At 41.2% G+C, this 18856-nt stretch overlaps 1 protein-coding gene across 2 annotated transcripts in view; it reads left to right on the plus strand.

The window, feature by feature from the left end:
• Positions 1-18856, plus strand: part of MON2 (MON2 homolog, regulator of endosome-to-Golgi trafficking) — a 522785-nt gene that overhangs the window by 200693 nt on the left and 303236 nt on the right. For both annotated transcript variants that reach the window (XM_033958262.1, XM_033958263.1), the window contains exon 13: positions 11137-11218. In XM_033958262.1, the coding sequence (XP_033814153.1) occupies positions 11137-11218 (82 nt within the window). The remainder of the gene's footprint in view (positions 1-11136; positions 11219-18856) is intronic.

An 18856-nucleotide genomic window follows, 5' to 3' on the forward strand; every position in this document is an offset into this window, starting at 1 on the left:
CTCTCCTGGAGTCATGATTATCCTAGGACAAGCAGGCAGCATATTCTCACATGTGGGTTACATTATCCATGGAGCCTTGTATGGACAGTGATAAATGTGACTACCTGCAACGCAAATGCTCATGTGCCATCCCGTCTGACGGTGGCTCACGGTATCTCTGTTCTTTGTTTTCCGCGGAGTGGAGAAGTGCTATTTTTCTGGATTCTTTCTAATGCATGTTACCTTCCCGTCCAACGTTCTTCTATTTTGGTTCTTCAACTACTTTTTCTTATTTTCTTTTATATCCTTCAGGCGGTAAAAAAAAATATTTTCCCCCCCCTTTTTTTCTTCGTACAACAGTCAGACCTTTCGGCCCTCTTTTTCCTGATCTCGGCATTTTTTTTCCTCCTCATTTGTCATCATTGAGTTCAACCTCACCACCGAGATTTTTCCATCCATGTCAAAGTCCATGTCGAGTGGTTTTAAAAAGGGTGCTGACACCGACAGCACTATCTCAATCACTGACCTGCACAATTGGTGTTTGGGCTCTCAGCATTGAGTGAACAGCTGTACTTTTTGTTCTACTTTGCAGAAACGCTCATTGAAGGCTCATCGCATCCAGCAGGAGAAGCTGTTTGGCTAGACCATGGACTCCGGTAACAAATCCAAGCCCTTGGTGGTACTGATGGTACCAATATCAGCATCAGACATTATTCTTGCATTGAGCAAGTCTGTTAAGAAGCCATCCTCTTCCCAGCAAGTGTCACAGGCCACTACAGCATCAAGTTGCTCAATGCAGGTCAAACATCGACGCCATCGCTCTCCTTCAGTGTAGACTGTGTCTTCAAGGCGTGCATCCTCTTCAAGGTCTCTCACTTCTCAACACCCTGCCGCACTGATGGTACCGGCCGTTGAGCCAAGGGTAGTGGTGCAAATCTTCAGGGAGCAACTCAATGAGTTTTTCTGAAGGGAGCTCAATGACATGTTCAAGTTGCATTTGATATCGGTACTTACATTGATTCCCTCGGTACCAGCCTAGCCTGAGCATAGCACTCTGAGGCAGCATGGTACCGATTTCAGGTGTACATCAAGATGCCGTTTACTTCCTATTGGTGCTCTTTTTCTAGAAAATGCTCTCTATCAAGACATCAATACTGTCGATCGAGGCATCGATCCTCTTCACCGAAGCAGCGATGCTCTGCATTGAAGCATTGACATACATCACATTCTTCCAGATCCAGAAGATCCTCGCATTGTTCACCCTCATAATTGTCTTTGGATTAGTACCGAAGTCATCGAAGAAGCTCTTCTCGATGCTCTCATCGGTCTCCTCCAAAATCTTCATCCTACAGAGAATCACCTGCGGTTCACAAAGTTGATTCTGACCTCTCCTATTACCATACTGATACTGAGTATGAGTCTGCGTTATTTGCTCCTGAATCGTATGGTATTCCTTCAGATCTGTCTCCTCCTCCTCCTCCTAGATGAAGGTCTCCTCCTGAAGGACTTTCATTTACTAAGTATATTAGACAGTTAGTGAAAGCACTACCTGTAAAATTGGAGACTGACACTGAGCCCAGAGTGGAACTCCTGGATGCACAAAATTTTGATGAACCCCCTAAAGAGCTTCTTTAGTTGCCTTTACACAATCTCCTCAAAGAAGCGCTCTTTAAAAACTTGTAGACTCCTCATTCTGTCACTATAGCTCCAAGAAAGATTAACTACCACTACAGAATAAAATCTTATCCTGGCTTTGACAAACTACAACTACCACATCAGTCATTGCTTGTGGACCCTTAAAAGTCTTCCAGCTCCAGGGTTTATGCCACTGCATCTATGTTGGCCAGCCGAGTTCTTAATTACAACTTCTACATGTCTTTTTACCTTAAACATCTCAAGAAGTTGGCTGATTTTATGCTGCATATTCCATCTGACTACCTAACTGATTTTCAATAGATTACTCACAGTCTACTTCAAACATGAAAATATATGGCAAGAACGGCATTTGATGCATTTGAAATGTCATCCAGAACATCCGCCATGTCTGTTGCTATGAGACGTCTTGCTGGTCTGCAAGTCTCTGACATGGATATTAATCTTCAAGATAGTTTAGCCAACAACCCTTTTCTTGGTGAAAAACTATTCAATGATAGAATAGAGGCTGCTATTCAAAAACATACTCATCATGAGCAGAATTGGAATTCTTTAACCAGATAAAAAACTAGGGCTTAACCATCTAAGCCTCCTCAGAAATCTACTTCTTTCTATAAGAGGCAGTATCCTACAACATCCTCTTCTTCTAAGCCTAAGAAGAGACAGAAGCAACAGAGACCTCAAAAGCCCCAGTCTTTGGCTCTTCAAAAGCCAGCTCAGTCTTTTTGACGTGCTTATAGTGAGCATGACCAAAATTTCTCTTTCTTAGCCCCTTCTCCAAACTATTGGAGGTTGACTTCAATTGCATCATTGTTGCTGGACTCTCATCACTACAGACTTCAAGGTCTTCAGAGTAATCAAGGAGGGTTACTCTCTCCATTTTGTAACAATTTCCCCAAACCATCCTCCAAGAGAGTCTTTTTTCACATCTCAACAGACGTTCCTTCTTCTTCAGGAAATCAAAGCTCTACTTTAGCTAAACACCATAGAAGTAGTTCCCCCTTCTCAGAAAATCAGGGGATCTACTCCAGATATTTCCTAATTCCAAAGAAGATCCAATTTACGACCTCCGAGCCTTAAACAAATATCTAATCAAAGAAAAGTTTTGCATGCTATCTTTAGGAGCTCTATACCCACTTCTAGAATGAAACAATTGACTGTGCTCTCTAGACCTCAAAGAGGCCTACATACACATATCGATACATCCCAATCACAGAAAGTTTATACGTTTTTGGTTAGCTCATCAACACTTCCAGTACAAAGTTCTGCCATTCAGCCTAGCTTCTTCTCCAAGAGTATTCACCAAGAGCCTAGTGGTCATAGCAGCAACCCTGCATATTCTCACGGGTTTCAGATGTTTCCATATCTAGACAATTGGCTGATAAAAGCTACATTACCTCAAGCAGTCCATTCGGCAACACAGTTGACGATAACTTTTCTTCAGCTTCTAGGGTTCAGAGTCAACTTCCCCAATCTAATTTAATCAAATCTAAATCTTGGATTTATATACCGTGTCATCTCCGCAAAGGAGCTCGACTCAGTTCACATAAAAATTGATAAGCAGATGATACCAAAATCTGCAATAGAGTAATAATGCCAGATTGTGTGAATAACATGAAGAAAGACCTGGCGAAGCTTGAAAAATGGTCTGAAATTTGGCATCTAAAATTTAATGCTAAGAAATGCAAGGTCATGCATTTGGGCTGCAAAAACCAAGAGGGAACGGTACAGTTTAGGGGGTGAAGAACTTATATGCACGACAGAAGAATGGGACTTGGGTGTGATTGTATGTGATGATCTTAAGGTAGCCAAAAAGGTTGAAAAGTTGACGGCAAAAGCTAGAAGGGTGCTTGGTTGCATAGGGAGAGGTATTGCCGGTAGGGAAAAGGAGGTATTGATGCCCCTGTATAAGACTTTGATGAGACCTTATTTAGAATATTGTATACAGTTCTGGAGGCCAAACCTTCAAAAATATATAAAAAGGATGGAGTCAGTCCAGAGGAAGGCTACTAAAATGGTATGTGATCTTCATATGGGGACAGATTTAAAGATCGCAATCTACTTTGGAGGAAAGGCGGGAGAAGGGAGATAAGATAGATACATTTAAATACCTATGTAATGTAAATGCGTATGAATTGAGTCTCTTTCTTTTGAAAAGGCATAGGATGAAGTTAAGAGGTGATAGGCTCCTGAGTAATCTAAGGAAATACTTTTTTTTACAGAAAGGGTGGTAGATGCATGGAACAGTCTCCCAGAAGAGGTGGTGGAGACAGAGACTGTGTCTGAATTCAGAAGGGCCTGGGATAGGCACATGGGATCTCTCGGAGAGAGGAAGAGATAATGGTTATTGCGGATGGGCAGACTAGATCGGCCATTTGGCCTTTATCTGCCATCATGTTTCTATATACTTCCCCATGTCACAGCTTCAACCCTCTCAGCTGCTGCAATTCATAGGAGCCCTACTTGACACCATGCTTCTACAGGTTTTTCTACCTCAACAAAGACAAAACACCTTACTTCATCTTTGCAGACATATCTCCACTCTACAAACCATTTCAGCAAGATAGATGATGCGACTCATAGGTCACATGGCATCCACAGTTCATGTTACCTGCTTTGCACGACTTCATCTCAGTTCAGCTCAGTGGACTCTAGATTCTCAATCGTCTCAAGCTTTCAATCCCTTATCCCGAAGGATCGCAGTCACCTCAACTCTTTATCAATCCCTTCAGTGGCGGATGGATTCAACATATCTTTCCCAGGGACTGCTGTTTCATGTTCCCCCACATCAAAGATTCCTTACCACGATTGCATCCATGTATCCTTGGGTGGGTCATCTGGATGGTTTCAGGACACAAGGTTAATGGTCTCAAGAAAAGACATTCCACATCAGCCTGTTAGAACTGCAGGCGATTCGGAATGCTCTCAAAACCTTTCAAGAAAGTCTTTCCAACCAAGTCCTTCCTGTTCGAACAGACAGTCAAGTAGTCATGTACTACATCAACAAACAAGGAGGAACAGACTCTCTTCCTCTGTGTCAAGAAGCTGAGCACATTTGGAACTGGTCAATTGCTCAGAACATATTCCTCAAAACCATATATGTACAAGGGAAACAATACTCTAGCAGCTAGAGTCTAGCCAACAAACTCAGCAGATTTCTTCAGCCGCATGAGTGGACTCTCAGCTCCAGAGTATTATGCCACATCTCCTCACTATGGGGGACTCCTCAGATAGACCTGTTTGTGTCTACAACCACAAATCACCTCAATTCTGCTCCTGAAAATACTCTTCTCATCATCTTGAAGCATATGAGTTTCTTATGGATTGGACAAACAAGTTCCTATATGCATTTCCCCCAATCCCTCTCATTCTAAAGACCTTAGTCAAGCTCAAGCGTGAATCAGCCACCAGGATCTTGATAGCTCCTTGGTGGCCCAGACAACCTTGGTGTTCCCTTCTGCTTCAGCTGAGTGCCAAGGTTCCAAGTCCTTTACAGATCTTTCCATCTCTGCTCACTGAGAGTCAAGGATCTCTTTTTCACGTAACAGCTTGGTACTTCTCAGTCTGCTGACTCAGTACAAGCCATTATAGCTGCTTCCAGAAAACCTTCTACTCAGTGAACATACTTCCATTCCTGGTGTAATCTCCATGACCAGGATGCTTCTGCCTCTTCTTTTCCTTCAGTGTTAGATTATCTGCTCCATTTATCTAATTCTGGACTTAAAACTACTTCGGTCAGAGTTCACCTCAATGCAATTAATGCTTTTTTATGTTATGTCAACAATAAACCATCCGCTTGTTTCCCGGTTAATGAAAAGTCTTTTCAACTCCAAACCTCCGCTCAAGATACCTCCCAGTTATCTCGGATCTTAATGTAGTCCTAGCCAGGCTGATGAAGCCACTTTTTGAACTACTGGCATCTACTCATCTTAAATTTCTCACTTGGAAAGTGGTCTTCTTGATCTCTGTCACTTCTGCTCATTGAGTAAGTGAACTTCAAGCATTAGAAACATAGAAACATAGAAAGATGACGGCAGAAAAGGGCTACAGCCCATCTAGTCTGCCCACTCTTCTGACCCACCCCATCAAGTCTGAGTGTTAATGACCCAGTTCCTTAGCTCGACCCCCGTAGGGATCCCACATGGATGTCCCATTTATTTTTAAAGTCGAGTACACTGGTGGCCTTGACCACTTGCACCGGAAGTTTGTTCCAGTGATCTACTACCCTTTCTGTAAAGAAATACTTCCTGGTGTCACCATTAAATTTCCCTCCTCTGAGTTTGAGCGGGTGCCCCCTTGTGACCGAGGGTCCCTTGGGGAAGAATATATCGCTTTCCGCCTCGACACGACCTGTGATGTACTTAAACGTCTCAATCATGTCTCCCCTTTCTCTACGCTCCTCAAGAGTGTAGAGCTGCAGTTTGTCCAGTCTTTCCTCGTATGGAAGACTCTTGAGTCCAGAGACCATTCTAGTGGCCATTCGCTGGACCGATTCAGCTCGAAGCACATCTTTTTGGTAGTGTGGTCTCCAAAATTGCATACAGTATTCCAGGTGAGGTCTCACCATGGTTCTGTAGAGCGGCATTATGACTTCAGGTTTGCGGTTGATGAAGCCTCTATTGATACATCCCAACATTTGCCTTGCCTTGGATGAGGCCTGCTCCACTTGTTTGGCAGCCTTCATGTCTGCACTGACGATTACTCCCAAGTCCCGTTCTTCTGAAGTCCTAGCTAGTGTTTCTCCATTCAAGGTGTAAGTTTTGCATGGATTTCCGCAACCGAGATGCATGACCTTACATTTCTTAGCGTTGAAGCCCAGCTGCCATGTCGAGGACCAGTTTTCCAACGTGATCAGATCCTGCGTCATACTATCCTTAAGATTGTTTTCACTTACTATATTACACAGTTTGGCATCGTCGGCGAACAGTGTTACTTTACCCTGAAGCCCTCGGGTCAAGTCTCTTATGAATATGTTGAAAAGGGATGGTCCCAGGACTGAGCCCTGCGGCACTCCGCTAGTCACCTCCGATGTCTCAGAGAGGGTGCCGTTGACCACCACCCTCTGAAGTCTTCCACTCAGCCAAACATTGACCCATGCAGTTAGCTTCTCGCCTAGACCCATCGACTTCATCTTGTTTAATAGTCTGCGGTGTGGGACACTGTCAAACGCTTTGCTGAAATCCAAGTATACTATGTCCAGAGACTCTCCCAGGTCTAGCTTTCCCGTCACCCAATCAAAGAAGCTGATAAGATTGGATTGGCATGACCTACCCCTAGTGAATCCATGTTGACGGGGATCCCTTAGGTCTCCCTCATCCAAAATCTGATCCACTGTACACAGTATTTCATCATGACAAGGTAGTTCTCAGGACTCATCCTAAATTCCTCCCAAAAGTAGTTACAGAATTTAATCTGAATCAATCCATTGTGCTTCCATTTTTTTTTCCGAAGCCTCATTATCATCCTGGAGAAACAGCTCTACACTCTTTGGACTGTAAGCGTGCCTTAGCTTACTACTTCCATACTTACAAAGGACTAAGCCACACTGGACTTCACCTCAACTATTCATCTTTTTTGATCCTTGTAGGAATGCCCCACAAAGGAAACACATACACGCAGTCTTAGAGTCGGGAGGAGGCGCTAGCAAGGACTAGCTCCGAGTCCCTTTTTATTATGCTTCTAAGCTAATGACATCATAGTAACTCCCTCATTTACACATCTCATGATTGGTGGGTACAAAGGTACATGGTTTTAAATTGGTGGATACAAAGATAGGTACATGCTTTTACCTCATGATCACCCTCCCTTTACCTTGTGCTTTTTCCTCGTGATTATCCTCCAACTGAGCACTTAGACTAGGACCTGATTAACATGTGGACAGAGCCCGAGTCTTTATACATATGCAATACCTGTCAGCTGATGTCCTTACCAAATAAGGACAGCTCAAATAAGATAAGCATGTGACAGTCCAAAGGTTATAATGCATGCTCCTTAGCCTTAAGCTGTAGGCAAAGTCTGATTGTTGCCCATATAAGGGATAAGGGTAAACCTGTGTCAGGTTAGTATGTTGACAAAGGTCTTGTGACAAGAGGCTAGCATTTTCCTTTACTTAGAATGGCATGGCAAGAAGGGAGAGAAAATGGGAATAGTTCATAATTCTTCACAGGGGCTCATAATTCTTTCACAGGGGCGGTGAAATCAGTGTGCTGATCTCGCCCTGTTTCAGAATGACAGAATGGCATCCCTACAGATCCTAACAGATTGGACCTGCCTGTAACCAAGATAATTATTTCCACATGGTTAGCAGCATGTATTTCCTTCTGCTATGCTCAGGCTGGGAGGCAGCTCGAGGGATGTGTTACAGCACACAAGGTCCCCGAACTATGGTAGCATCAGTAGCTTTCTTACATTCCACTCCTATTGATGAAATTTGCAAAGCAGCTATTTGGTCCTCAATTCATACATTCATATCTCACTACTATCTAGAATCCTATTCCAGACAAGTTGGTCATTTAGGCCAAGCAGAATTACAGAATTTATTTTCTTCTTAATGGCCAACTCTCCCTCCATCCCATTTCATTAAGCTACGGAGTCCCACATGTGAGAATATGTTGTCTTAGGATAAAGCATAGTTACCGTGACATGTGTTATCCGGGGACAGCAGGCAGATATTCTCACATCTCTTCCACCTCCCCTGGTTGGCTTCTTAGCTTGCTTACGGAACTGAGATACTACAAGCTGACATCAGGCAGGAAGGCACTCGCGCATATGTGATGCAGGCAGTTGCGAAGTTTCTGAAAACTTGAAGTGCAAGTACACTTTTACCACTGTCAATACCGAGCTCCATGGATGACGTCGCCCACATGTGAGAATATCTACCTGCTGTCCCTGGATAACACCCGTAACTGTACTTTCTGGCAGCTAGGGAGTCCCACATGTGAGAATATAATGCCTTCTTGTCCTCGGAGAAAATGAAGATGCTTGCCTGTAGCAGGTGTTCCCTGGGGACAGCAAGCATGCATTCTTACAACCTACCCGCCTCCCCTAGTTGACCTTTTAGTTTTTTTACTATACTGATAGTCCTGTGTATTGGCATTGGATGGGAAGGCACCTTCTTGACAGTGCACTTGGCAGTATTTGTACTGGGCTGCATGGATGACATCATCCACATGTGAGAATATATGCCTGCTGTCCTTGGAGCAACAAACACAAGGAGAAAGTCCAACCTAATCTGCAGAAAAAAACCAACCAGGAGAAACAAACAAAACTGCAGACTGTGTACAAGATGCAGGCAAAAATTTATTGTACCAAAATTAAAATGCAAACAAATAAAATAAAACCCTTTTACCAGCCTCTTTTTACTGCTTCCTTGAGACGCTTTACTTTTTTTAGCGATCCTCGGCGAACACTACATACAGGCACTTTGGTAAGTTCTTTTAATGCCCCTACTTTTTTAGTCTGGCTGTTTAACGCACATTTTTAACGCTGGTTTATTTTATTTTTCTAATTAAGATCAAGCATGAAGTACGTTTTGTAATATTCATTCAGTGGGCTATATATTCCGGTTGGAAAGATTTTTAAAGCCGCATCATCGCAATTTTTTGTGCTCATAACCTTTGTTTAGAACTCTATGGCTATATTACATCCATTTTGTAAGGTCATATGATTTGTTAACCTTTTAGGTTGCCCTTTTTCCACTTATATGCCTTCAAATATTGATCCAGTTTGTGACATAGTACTGTATGGTTTCTCAGTTAAGTTTCTTGCTAATGGTTTGGTGCTCATGGTTCTATTGCATATATCTTTTTATCAGATACTTCCTTTTATATTATATGCTTTGTTTAGGGAGTCTTGGCCTCTGCAATCCATAACACATACTTTTATTTTTCATTTTTATTTTTTACTTTTATTTTTTATTTTTATTGTTGTGTTGATTTTAACATATTTTAACATATTATCATTATGTAGCATTACACATTTTTTTATTTATATGATCCTGTCTAATGTCATACTATCAGCAACCTGTTTAATTTTATTCTATTGGATTGCCAGGTTCCCCTTTTTATTCTGCATTACATATGTTAATATTATGAATGGTCTATTATTGGTTTTACCATTGGTTTATGGTCACAAGTTCACATCATGTTGTATTTTTATGTTTTTCATATATATTGCCCAGGTGTGTTATCAGGTTCAGAATTTTATAACTAAGAGCAACAAATAGACCTTGGTGATTCAGACTGCAGTGCTGCAATATGCTGGGTCTGAGTCTAGATTCCCTGTCTTTCATGGTCTGGCTGTTTTGGGTTTACTTAAGGTCTAGCTATGGAATGGAGACTGTATCCTGCCCCTTTAGTCCCTATTACTTAAGAAATTGGAGGGGAAGGATTTATAGCAGTCAATGGTGAAGGGAAAATAGTGGGTAAAGGGAGAAAATAATATATGTGATTAATGGATTTTTGGATTTTAGATGTATTTGCTTACCTTTTCCAAATCTGAGCTCAAGGTACACAAGGCTTTTCTCTATCCAAGTGAGCTTTATAATCAAAGTTGTAGCTCAGGAAGTGGAGGATGAAGTGACCTGCCTAAGATTACCAGGAACATCACTAGGAAAGCAGGATAAAAACCTTGTCTTCCTTGATTTTTAGCCCCCTGCTCTAACCACAAGGCTTAATTATGAATGAGACCACCTTAACACTATTTCAGGATTGAAACTAGGAACTTAAAATAAGAGTTCATATAATTTGTTGTAAAATTCTAGGTATAGAAAGATAGTGAAACTTCTTTGCTAGGTTGTCTGCTCCAATTAAAATTCAATAGAGTGAAGAAAATGGACACCAATATATGCAGTTCTCTGAAGGTAAACAATTATTTGCGTCATACAGATAAGAGAAAGCTATCCACAGGGATGGCTTTACTATTAGGTGGGGCTGGAGAATCTGGAGGTGAGGTGGGAAAGCATTGGCATGGCCAGCAAGACTTGAGCAAAGCAATGTTTGGATGCTGCTAGCAACATGGTGGCAGGCCATTGAGTTCTGTATGCATGTGCTCAAGGCCTATCATGTCTCACTCTATTCAATATTAAGTTATCATTGGAGTGGATTAGATGTGGGAGACCTTGAAAGTGCATCAGTGCTCACAGAACTTCCACTATGGTAATGATAATCCCACTGAATAAATGACAGGCATAAAGAATATATGATTAATTTACCCAACAAAAATATTCAACAATATTGTGTGGAAAAAGTATGTGAACCCTTCATTCAGAAACTGGTGATCTCCTGGAATAGCAATAACCTCAGCTAAACATTTTCTGTTACTGCTGCTGAGTATCTCACATTTCTTTTGAGGAATTTTGTCCCATTCTTCTGTATGAACTGTTTTATCTCAAAGGGTTTCCTTGCATGAATAGCTCACTGTCTTGCCACAACATTTCAATAGTGTCTAGTTTGGGACTTTGCCTTAGTCAATCCAGAATATTATAAAAAATATATTTCTTTTTAGTTAACAGAGCTGTCTGGGAAGAAATGGTAAATGCCTGCTGGTGTGGTCTTCTTGCTGCATTATCGCTGCTCCTTGATGCCAGGTATTTCATGTATACCCTTTCTGATCTCTCAAAGGGTTTCTAAATTCATTATTCTGGGAATGAAAAAGGGAAATCTTTTGCCCAGTGCCAAAATAGTTTTCTGAAGACTTCATTATTATCTATTCTTAGCACCCTTGACTGCAGTTTTATGATATTAAACTCGATCAAATTATTAACAATCTGGAAGAGTTCTTCCTGCAGACCATACAGAGTAGAAAACCTTGTCTTGTGGCAGTGCTTGTAATACAAAATTCTGCAGGATCACTGCCTGCAGAACACAGTCTGATATTGTTGACCACAGCTGCAAGTTGTCAATATTTTACTTAACCATCTATTGTACTTTAAAAAAACAATTTAAAATTTAATATTGCAGGTGCAATACCTCTTTCTTTAGTACAGTTTTCATTTTGTGCATGTAGATAAGCAGTATCTGCAAAAAAGTAGGAAGAACTGGTCTTCACAAAGAATACAAGCAACATCAAACAGTGGAGACAACCATAAAAACAATACGATACAGTGTACAAACAAAATACTTTAAAAGTCCTTTATTTAAACAAATGTCCATTTGCTGTGAAGGATTTTGATCTAGGCTAAATTTCAGCATTATAGCCTGCATCAGGAGTCCAAAATTAATCTAAGAAATAACCAAATTAAAAACAATTCAAATGCATATTCAATACTCTGATAGATGTATGTATATAGAATTCTTATGAGACCCTACATATCCCCCTTTGTCCTTTTATCCCCCTCCCCTTCTATCCCTTGCTGTCCCCTGTCCCCACCACACAAACCCCTTTTTCCCCTTCCCTTCATCCTTCCCCATTCTCCCTCATCCCTCCCCTCCCCTTTCTATCTCCTCCTCTTCCCCTCCCTCCTTTCTTTTTACCTTTTTCTTTCTTTTTCTTTGTGTCACTATATCCTTCATCACTTTTTCATCTGCAGTTGAGTTGAACATATGCACTTTGCTAAATCTATTATCCTTTGACAAGCAGGCAGCATATTCTCACATGTGGGTGACTTCATCCACGGAGCCTGGTACAGACAGTGCTAAATGCGTACTATCACATTAAATTTCTTAAAAAGCTTTGAGATTGTGCACTGCCTTACCACCTGACGTCAGCTCGCAATTCATCAATTCTTTGTTTTCTGCGGAGCGAAGAAGTTGTTTTTTGGACTCTGTCCAATCGAGTTGCCTTACCAGTCAATTGTATTTTGCCGTTTAGCTTCTTTTTCTTTTGTTTTCTTGTGATTTCCAGTGTACTTCAGTCTTTCTTTAAAAACACATTTTATTATCCTCATATTATTTTCCTCTGTCAGGCCTTTGGGCCTTTTCTCTCTGGTTTTTCTCACTGTTTTTCAGTTTTGGGTGCAAACATTGAGCTTTTTTACCTTGCCGCCAAGATTTTTCCTCTCATGTCAAGGCCTTCTAGTGGATTCAAAAAGTGCACCTGTTGTTAGTGGCCTATCTCCATCACTGACCCGCAAAACTGATGCTTGTAACCACTGTTCTACTTTACAAAAATGCTTTCTTAAAGTGGTGTTTTGTTTTGTTTTGTTTTTAGATGTCTGAACTGTTTGTGAAATACTGTATTATTATTTGTGAGTTGTACTTCACCTTGTAAAAAGCGAATTATAAATAAACCATAGAAGTAGTATCCTCTTTCCAGAAAAATCAGGGGTTCTACTCCAGGTGTTTCCTAATTCCAGGGTTGCTGCCATGTGTCCAGCAAAATCCTATTGTCCTTATATAATCTTGGAAACTTGATAGTCAACACATGACTTAATCTCAGTGGAGACAGGCGTTGCCATTCCAACCACAGCCAATCCGGAAGATTTTCTATGAGCTCAGGGAGGATCCAATACATACCCTGACGCATAATATAAGCTTGATGATACCTATAGAAATTGGGGAAAATTTACCCCATGCGCCTCGATTGGTTTTTGCAAAGATACTAAAGCAATTCTCAGCTTTCCCCAGCCAAATAAATTTAGTCATAATACTGTTTAACTTTTTATAAAAGGACCCCTGCAAAAACACTGGCAACATACCCAGTTGGTAAGAAACCACAGGCAAAATCATCATTTTAATCATTTGAACTCTCCCCCACCAAGTCAGATGTAAGGGGTTCCATTGCTCACACATTTCCGTGACCTTTAGCAATAAGGATTTTTCATTTACTTTCATCGTTTCTTCCAATGTACTTTTTATCCAAATTTCTAAATATTTTATACCTTCTTCCTTCCAAAGTAAGGGGAATGAATCAAATAATCCTCTTGAACAATGTACATTTAGTGGAAGAACCTCCGATTTACTCCAGTTTATTTTATAACCAGAGAATTTTCAAAATTGATCAATCAAATCCAGTAAATGTGGAATGGTAGATTCAGGGTTCCTCAAATGAAGCAAAATATCATCTGCCACTCCCAGTTGGAGATTGAAACATCCAAAAGTCTTGGAAAATGCAAGGAAAGTTCAAAAATTACTTAACGGCACAGATTAAACTCGGCGCATGAGATGGCAAAAAACAGATGCTTAGCTGTCGGTCATTTCATGTCTCTCATGCCATGGTCCCCCAAATGAAAATGCACATGCAGGACAGCAGAACTTGAAACGGCATCTTCACTACAGGACCCGATAGGGAGTTTAATCTGTGCCTGTTAAGTGATTTTTGAACTTTCCCTGCATTTTCCAAGACTTTTGGATGTTTCAATCTCCAACTGGGGAGTGGCTACCGCTGATACTTGATTCAGTGAACATTTTGATTCAGAAAAACGAAGCCCATATGAGAGAAAGTGGACTTTTTTGAGCCCATGAAGCTGAACTGAGGCTTTTTCTCCACTTTCTTTTTCTTTTCTGGTTTTCTTGTGCTCCTTTTCCCTCTGTTTCTGCTTTGAATTTAGTGTGTGGTGTATGATTGCGATGGTGTATTTCCTCTATCTGTGAGTGATTATTTGGCAGTACTGAGTGGAATTGTAGAGGGTTCTATAGATATATTTGTTTATAGAGTATGAGCTTTGTTACTTGCTGATTTCAATTACCCCAACATTGACTGGTTAAATGTTACATCTTGGAGCAACTGGTCCGGGAACCGACATGAGGGGATGCTATTTTAGATTTGATCCTTAGTGGAATGCAAGACATAGTACGGGAGTTAACTGTGTTGGGTCCGCTGGGAAACAGTGATCATAATGTGATCAAATTTGAGATGATACCGGGAGTAATGTCGCAAAAGAAATCTACTGTGGGGGTATTTAATTTTCGAAACGGCGACTTTGACAAAATGAGGAAAATGGTTAAAAAGAACCTAAAAGGATCGGTTGCAAAGGTTAGGACTGTAAACCAGGCATGGATATAATTTAAAAATACCGTCGTGGAAGCCCAGACCAGATGTATTCCATGTATCAGCAAAGGTGGAAAGAATAGGAAACGAGAGCCGGTATGGTTAAAAGGTGAAGTGAAAGAGGCTATTAGAACCAAGAAAACATCCTTTAAAGAATGGAAAAAGGATCTGAATGAAGAAAATAAGAAGAAACACCAAGTTAGATGCAAAGCATTGATAAAGACATCTAAGAAAGAATATGAAGAGAAACTTGCAAAAGAGGCAAAAATTCATAGCAATTTTTTAGGTACATCAGAAGCAGAAAACCTGTGAGGGAATCTGTGGGACCGTTGGATGACCAATGAGCGAAAGGGGTGCTCAGGGTGGATAAGGCCATAGCGGAAAGACTGAATGAATTCTTTGCTTCGGTCTTTATGGAAGAAGATGTAAGAGATCTACCTGAACCGGAAATGGTTTTCAAGAGTGATGATGCGGAGAAACTGAAAGAAATCTCGGTGAATCTGGAAGATGTACTGAGCCAAATCGACAAATGAAAAGATGATAAATCGCCAGAACCAGATGGTATACATCCCAGGGTACTAAAAGAACTCAAACATAAAATTGCTGACCTGCTGTTAGTGATCTGTAACCTGTCACTAAAATCGTCTGTAGTTCCTGAAGATTGGAAGGTAGCCAATGTTACACCGATTTTTAAAAAGGGCTCCAGGGGAGATCCAGGAAATTATAGACTGGTAAGCCTCACTTTGGTGCCGGGCAAAATGGTAGAAACGATTATAAAAATAAAATTGTGAAACACGTAAGCAAACATGATTTAATGAGAATGAGTCAGCATGGGTTCAACCGAGGGAGATCTTGCCACACAAATTTGCTTTACTTCTTTGAAGGTGTGAATAAACATGTGGATAATGGTGAGCCGGCTGATATAGTGTATCTAGATTTTCAGAAAGCTTTTGATAAAGTTTCTCACGAGAGGCTCCTGAGAAAATTAAAGAGTCATGGGATAGATGGCAAAGTTCAGTTGTGGATTAAGAATTGGTTATTGGATAGAAAACAGAGGGTAGGGTTAAATGGTCATTTTTCTCAATGGAGTAGAATAAACAGTGGAGTGCCACAGGGATCTGTACTGGGACTGGTGCTATTTAACTTATATATAAACGATCTGGAAATTGGAACGACGAGTGAGGTGATTAAATTTGCAGATGACACTAAACTGTTCAAAGTTGTTAAAACGCATGCTGATTGTGAAAAATTGCAGGCAGACCTTAGGAAATTGGAAGACTGGGTGTGCAAGTGACAGATGAAATTTAATGTGGACAAATGCAAAGTGATGCACATTGGGAAGAATAACCTTAATCACAGTTACCGGATGCTAGGGTCCACCTTGGGGGTTAGCGCCCAAGAAAAGGATATGGGTGTCATTGTAGACAATACGATGAAATCTTCTGCCCAATGTGTGGCGGCGGCCAAAAAACCAAACAGGATGCTGGGAATTATTAAAAAAGGAATGGTTAACAAGACTAAGAATGTCATAATGCCCCTGTATCGCTCCATAGTCTGACCTCATTTTGAGCATTGGCGTTCAATTCTTGTCTCCTTACCTCAAGAAAGATATAGTGGTGCTAGAAAAGGTTCAAAGAAGAGCGACCAAGATGGTAAAGGGGACTCAGTTTTGATAGCATGGAATATTGCCATACCTTGGGTTTTGGCCAGGTACTAGTGACCTGAATTGGCCACCTTGAGAACAGGCTACTGGGCTTGATGGACCATTCGTCTGACCCAGTAAGGCTATTCTTATGTTCAACCAGTTCTTGACCCATCCTGTTACTTTGGGACCATCCCGATGGCACTCAGTTTATTTAATAGACGTCTGTGTTTTTCTAAAATCTAAATACACGACATCTAGCACACATCCTCTATGTTAAGTATGTTATAAAGGCTCTGAAACTGGGAAAATCATAGGTTAGATGGCTACACTGGTAGATTTTATAGGCAGTTTGGGGATGCCCTTAGTGGACTCCTTGTTCGGGTTGCCAATGGGGTGCATGAGGCAGGTGCCTTTCCTTTGACAATGGGAGAAGCTGGCATACGCTGTTGCTTAAACTGGGCAAGGACCCTAAGGGATATGGAGCTTATAGACGTATCTCGCTCCTTAATGTGGATGCAAAAGTTTTAGCTTTGAGGCTGACTAGGGTATTGTCGAGACTTATCCACATTGACCAATCTGGATTTATCAATAGGCGGCAGGTACGAGATGATAATTGAAAAACTTTACACCTGTTATGGAGTGCTCAGCAGCAAAGGCAGAAAACAGCTATTTTGGCCTTAGATTCAGAAAAGGCTTTTGATAGGGTCAATTGGGACTTCCTGTGGGCAGTAATGAGACATATGGGCCTAGCTGACACTTACTGTTCCTGGGTGCAGGCCTTATATAGTTCTCCCAGAACCTGTTTGAAGATTAATAGTTCATATACTGGGTTTTCCTGATTGGGAGAGGAACTAGGCAGGTGTGCTTTCTTTTTCCATTATTATTTGCTATCTCTATCAAACTGTTGGCAGCTTATGTTAGAGCACACCCAGATTTGAGGGGAATTAAAGTGAGGGACTATGAACATAGGATAGCATTATTTGCTGCTGATATATTATTGTATGTTCAGGATCCTGGGCTTACCTTTTCTGTACTATTGGAGACTTTTCAATTTTATGGGGCTATGGCAGGGTTTAAGGTGAACATGGATTAGTCTGATTTTATGGGAATGATTTTATAGGAGGTAGAAGAGCAGAGGATAGGGGAGGGCTTCCCTTTCAGAATAGCAGGACTTGTGACGAGATATTTGGGCATTTTCTGCCCTGGAACTTAGGTCATCTCTATCAGTACAACTATGCTTAGATGATATGCTAGGTGTGTTTGGTCTTACAATAGTGGAAGGGACTTTGGCTATCTTAGTGGGGTAGGATTGCTGTGCTAAAGAATGAATATACTTCTGCACCTTTTATTTTTGTTTCAGTCATTGCTTATCTCAGTACTGAGCTTACACGGTTTATTTTGGAGCGGGGGTGGTCTCCTAGACTGGCAAATAAAATTTTATGGGGCCCTAGGGAACAAGGGGGCAGGGCAAACCCTAATTTGACTTGGTATTACCAAACAGCACAATTACGATTTATATTAGATTGGTCTGCCACTGTGGCTAATCCAGGAGTCCAATTACAGCAATTTTTTGGAGGGGAGTAACCTTTGCAGTGTTGAATGTGGGCTTCCTATTCCCATAGGGAGAGACTGAGAGATGTGTCAAACCCTTTTTTTAGAAACAATATGTTTATTGATAACTGTAACCAAGACATACAGCCATTTGGTTGATATATGGGGGAATATGCAACGCAAAGGGGCGCAGAGAGGGTGGTGTCTACGATGGTATCACTTAGATTTGAGCCACAATATGTGGCGGGGAGGCTATGGGGTGTTTTGTTCATTGGAAGGGCTTGGGTCTACGAGTTTTTAAAGATTTTTGGAGGTGTGGTAACCAGGAAGGCACATTTTTGCATATCTGGTGGACAAAGTACTTTTATACAGACAATCTGGGGGATGGTTTGAGGTGGCTTGCCTGTTTGAGTCTCGATCCTCAGAGCTGTATACTGGGACTAAATAGTGACAAGTCTTTTGGGGGGAAATAATTTTTATTGATAAAGCAGCCAACACCAAACCAAGAGAATAAAAGCTATATCACAAGCGTAGTCCCGGAGGGACAGCAAGAAAAAACGACCTTGAAAGGACAGAAATAAAATACCAGCAAGTACAAATGCATACATAATACAGAAAGGCAATATCAGAGCCGTTAGCAAACTAGGTAAAGCCCCCTCAATAGGGGGACAGAACTGATGTTCTAAAGGGCACCCTTCTGGGGAACTAATCAGGGCTGCAATAACCTTTTATAATAAAGTGACCCCATGTCCTTCGCACCCCTGCAACCAGTCCACCTGACAACAGCCATCAATACGTACCATACTAACCACACCATATAAACTCCAGACAAATCCCCAGACAAAGACGCTTGTTCCGTCTGGGTTTGTCTGTAGCTAAATGTCTTATTGCATCTCGTTGGAAGGAAACTCTGGTCCCGACTGTGGAGGAATGGAAAAGTGGCCTGTATTACTTAATTCATCTCAAATGTGTGACTGACGAGAAAAGGCCATTATGAGAAGCATCAAAAAGACTGGAAATTGATTCTAAACCGAATAGATGGTTGAATAGTTTGTTTGGAGGAAGGGTGGGTGGGGAATATGGAGATAGAGAGAGAAATGA

The sequence above is a fragment of the Geotrypetes seraphini genome, chromosome 9 (genome assembly GCF_902459505.1).
Source record: "Geotrypetes seraphini chromosome 9, aGeoSer1.1, whole genome shotgun sequence".
NCBI lineage: Eukaryota > Metazoa > Chordata > Amphibia > Gymnophiona > Dermophiidae > Geotrypetes > Geotrypetes seraphini.